The following is a 3,803-nucleotide window of genomic DNA, read 5'->3' as shown; positions in this document are numbered from 1 at the left end:
GTGTCTGAGCGCCGATCCACGGCGATCAAACCAATCACAACTCTGCATAAGGCAGAGATGAAATTGGACAGGGGGTTCTGGAAGGCTGGGAGCTTCCTGTTGCGGTGTGGATGAGACAGAGCAGAGGTTGCAACACCTGGCAACACCCAGATGAGTCAGTTTAAGAGTATTTTTTGTATACCACCCTCCGCTCTCCCCCCATGGCCCCACCAGCTGCGCCTAGTAGTGGCTGCTACTATATATACTGATATCTTGAGCGAAAACATTGTGATGTAAAGGTAATCCTAATATGATTACTGCAGTGCATTCTACCAGGATGTAAATACACCTGAGTTAACTACTGACGTGTTGCCTCACCAATGTAGAGATTTGAACGCTCTTTTGAAAGCCCCTTTTATTTCCTGGTTTCTTAGTGTGTAAACCAGGGGATTTATTAAAGGTGTTATGATGGTGTAAATCATAGAAACGAGTCGCCCCTCGATCAAAGCATAACTTTCAACTGGTCTGAAATAGGTAAAAATAATAGCCCCATAGAAGAAAGTGACAACAGTGAGGTGGGAGGCGCATGTGGAAAAGGCCTTCCGCTTGCCCGAGGTGGAGCGAATGTTTAGGACAGCAGAGATGATGCGTATGTAAGAGATGAGAGTGAGAAGAAAGGAGCCTAGTCCCACTATCCCACCAGAAATAAAAACCAGTACAACATTTATGAAAGGGCTGGTGCAAGAGAGAGCAAAGAGCGGGGGCACATCACAGAAAAAATGTTGAATCAATGTGGGGCCACAGAACGACAACCGAAATGTTGCGGTTGTGTGCAGAGCTGAATACAGGAATCCTCCGGCCCAGGAGCAAAGGGCAAGCTGAACACACAACTTCCCATGCATTATAACTGAATATCGCAGTGGGTGGCATATGGCAACATGGCGGTCATAGGCCATCACACTAAGGAGGAGACACTCTGAGCAGGCAAAGAAAATGAAGAAGGAGAACTGTGCAATACAACCTCCGAATGAAATAGCTTTCCTCACAGCCGACATGTCCACAAGCATCTTAGGGACAATGACAGAGGAATTGCAGAGGTCAAGTAATGATAGGTGACCTAGGAAGAAATACATGGGAGTCTGCAGATAGAGGTCCACCTTGCTAAGAAATATAATGAACAGATTTCCAAGCAGAGTAACCAGGTAGATCATCAAAAAGAGCAAAAAAAGAGGAAGGTGGAGCTCCGGGCGGTCTGAAATTCCCAGGAGAATGAATTCCGTCACTGAGGTAATATTAATCATTTCTCTTCATACAACAATCTCCATCAACACTTGATTCGCTGGAGACCTAATCAGAATAGATTGAAAATGATGCATGTAGCTGCTTCGGCGTATGTGTTATTTCAGTGGTATTTTGTAGCAAGGCTGCGAAAAATTCAATGCTTGCGAAGGGAAGAGAAAATCCATACGGCAAAAGTGGTGATGAAACATTAGGAGAATCATGCAGAAAACAAATAATGTACTGTTCACAAGAACGTAGTTGCCTTTGAGTTGCTTTGCTTGATGTCTCAAATTTTGTAAAAAAAGTATTATTTAGCTGAAATCGAAGAGAAAAATTAAGAAATGATTTTCAACATTCTAAAAGATTCATTCATTTTCAAAAGCATGCAAAAGAAATCTCATACGAACACAATCAAAATTGCCTAAAAACATGAAAAAACGTAAATCGAAAAAAATAAATGTAATCTTGATAAATCTAACATTGCTATTCCATAATGGGCTCTATTAGTAAGAAACACTGGGGCATATTACCAAGCAATAGCGATAATTATCGCTATTGCTTGGTTAGAGACAAAATGTTACAGCTGAGCTGCGGCAATTTTTATCGCAGATAAACCTTGGTATTACCAAGGTTTATCGCAAATGCGATAAAAAACGTCCGCAATGCATGAATATCGCTGAAAAGTCCGCGATATTCATGCTTTACCGAGCTAATGCTCTTACCCATGTTATCCACCTCCCATTGGATAACATGGCTAAGAACTGCTCAGGGCAGGTGTTAGCTTTGGAAGATATTCGCGCTTAGCGCGAATATCTCCAAAAGTTGGTAATAGGAGATAGCGATGTGTCGCTAACATCTTGGCACGCCCACTTTGCATGTCATTAGTGATAAATATCACTGACATGCAAAGTGGGGCCCAAGATGGTTTTGTTGCCATTGTTTTTTAACTGTGTTATTGCTTTTTAACTGTATATTCTTTCAGGAAATTGGTTCTGAAATTTTAATTTGTATGTGAAGGAGCACTTCTATTTTTATGAGAAATAAAGATTGTAAACGTTACACTTTAGTGTGGGAACTTATATTTTAATCTAATTTTTTGGTGTGAATGAGAGGCAAGAGACAATAAAAAGCAGCAGGAAGTATAGTGTGTCCCCAGGGACTTTCCTTTGACTTGGAGGGTGGGACGGGAAGGCAGCAGTTGAAGGAATAGGATTTATTTAATTTTCCCTATTACGTTGTCAATCGACTTTCCCCCCTCCCGCCCCGCTCCACCTCACTGCTCTTACCTGCACCAGCCGCAGCTGATTATTAATTGTGAATCAAGTTTTACTCCTGCTTAAAGTGCACTGAGGTATTATAGTACATTTACAAGTATTTTTGATGCACTGCCATTTTGTTATTCCGTGATGTACAGGGCACATTTAGCATAATGGTGCTAATAGGTGTAGCCTCTCCTGACGCTGGCACCACAAATTTAGAACTACAGCTTTAGTGAAGGGAGCCTTTTTAATCTAGTTTATTGTAAGTCCTTCGAGGTCTTCTCACATTTTTCCCATGAGAAGAGCCCCACACCTGCTTAGTAATGGCTAAATGTAGTTTCACTACTCCATTCAATTGCATTAAGAAAACATTGTATACATGGAGTGCCAAAATATATGGAATATTGGGGAAACCGCCTTAACAACTAAGTTTAAACAACAAAAAGCTTTACAACGAAGGCTTTTACAATAAACATTTTTACAACGGATATGCCTTTACCACCGATGCCTTTCATTATGAAAATCGTGCTAAATGTAAGTATTTTGTACGTAAGTAGAAAGCAAATAAATATATATATATATATATATTCACTGAAAAAACCATAGGTTATAGACCATATATAGTTAGGAATTAGCATTTACAAAACCTTATTTTACTCACACAAAACCATTGAAATTCGCATATATAGTTAGTTGCACTAAGTATATATCGCGCACCCGCAATCCACTGCTGATCATGTCACATATTACATCATTCATGATATGGTCAGTGACATCACTGATGACATCACTGATGACATCTCAAATGACATCACTGATGACATCTCAAATGGCATCACTGATGACATCACTGATGACATCTCAAATGACATCACTGATGACATCACTGATGACATCACTGATGACATCTCAAATGACATCACTGATGCCATCACTGATGACATCTCATTTGACATTACTGATCACATCACTGATGACATCATTCATGTGATAATACGATGAACCTCTTCAGACTCTAATATAACCTTAGATACACTCAGTGTAAACAGACACTCACAGACTGTCACTCATCCATGGAGTTACTCACACACCTAGTCAGTCATGCAAAGAATCAATCACACCTCCATTTCCTCAACTATACAGTTATACTCACCTTACTTATTCAAACATATACTAACAAATATTTACTTTCTTATACAATCCCTGATACAAGTTCACAATGATCCATACAGCCACTCACACATTCACTGGCTCTTATGCACAGTTATTTATATATGTCAACTC

General features: G+C 39.9%; 1 protein-coding gene across 1 annotated transcript; it reads right to left on the bottom strand.

Moving 5' to 3' along the window:
- Positions 1-353: 353 nt before the first annotated feature.
- Positions 354-1,280, bottom strand: LOC144760314 (olfactory receptor 5V1-like). The gene has a single exon (XM_078646523.1). It carries the CDS (start codon positions 1,278-1,280, stop codon positions 354-356), a length of 927 nt encoding a protein of 308 aa, XP_078502649.1.
- Between the last annotated feature and the right edge of the window lie 2,523 nt (positions 1,281-3,803).

This window comes from Lissotriton helveticus, chromosome 1_1 (assembly GCF_964261635.1).
Source record: "Lissotriton helveticus chromosome 1_1, aLisHel1.1, whole genome shotgun sequence".
In the NCBI taxonomy this organism is placed as follows: Eukaryota; Metazoa; Chordata; class Amphibia; order Caudata; family Salamandridae; genus Lissotriton; species Lissotriton helveticus.
The sequence above is the reverse complement of the archived record's forward strand: the minus strand, read 5'-3'. Positions and strand labels throughout refer to the sequence as shown.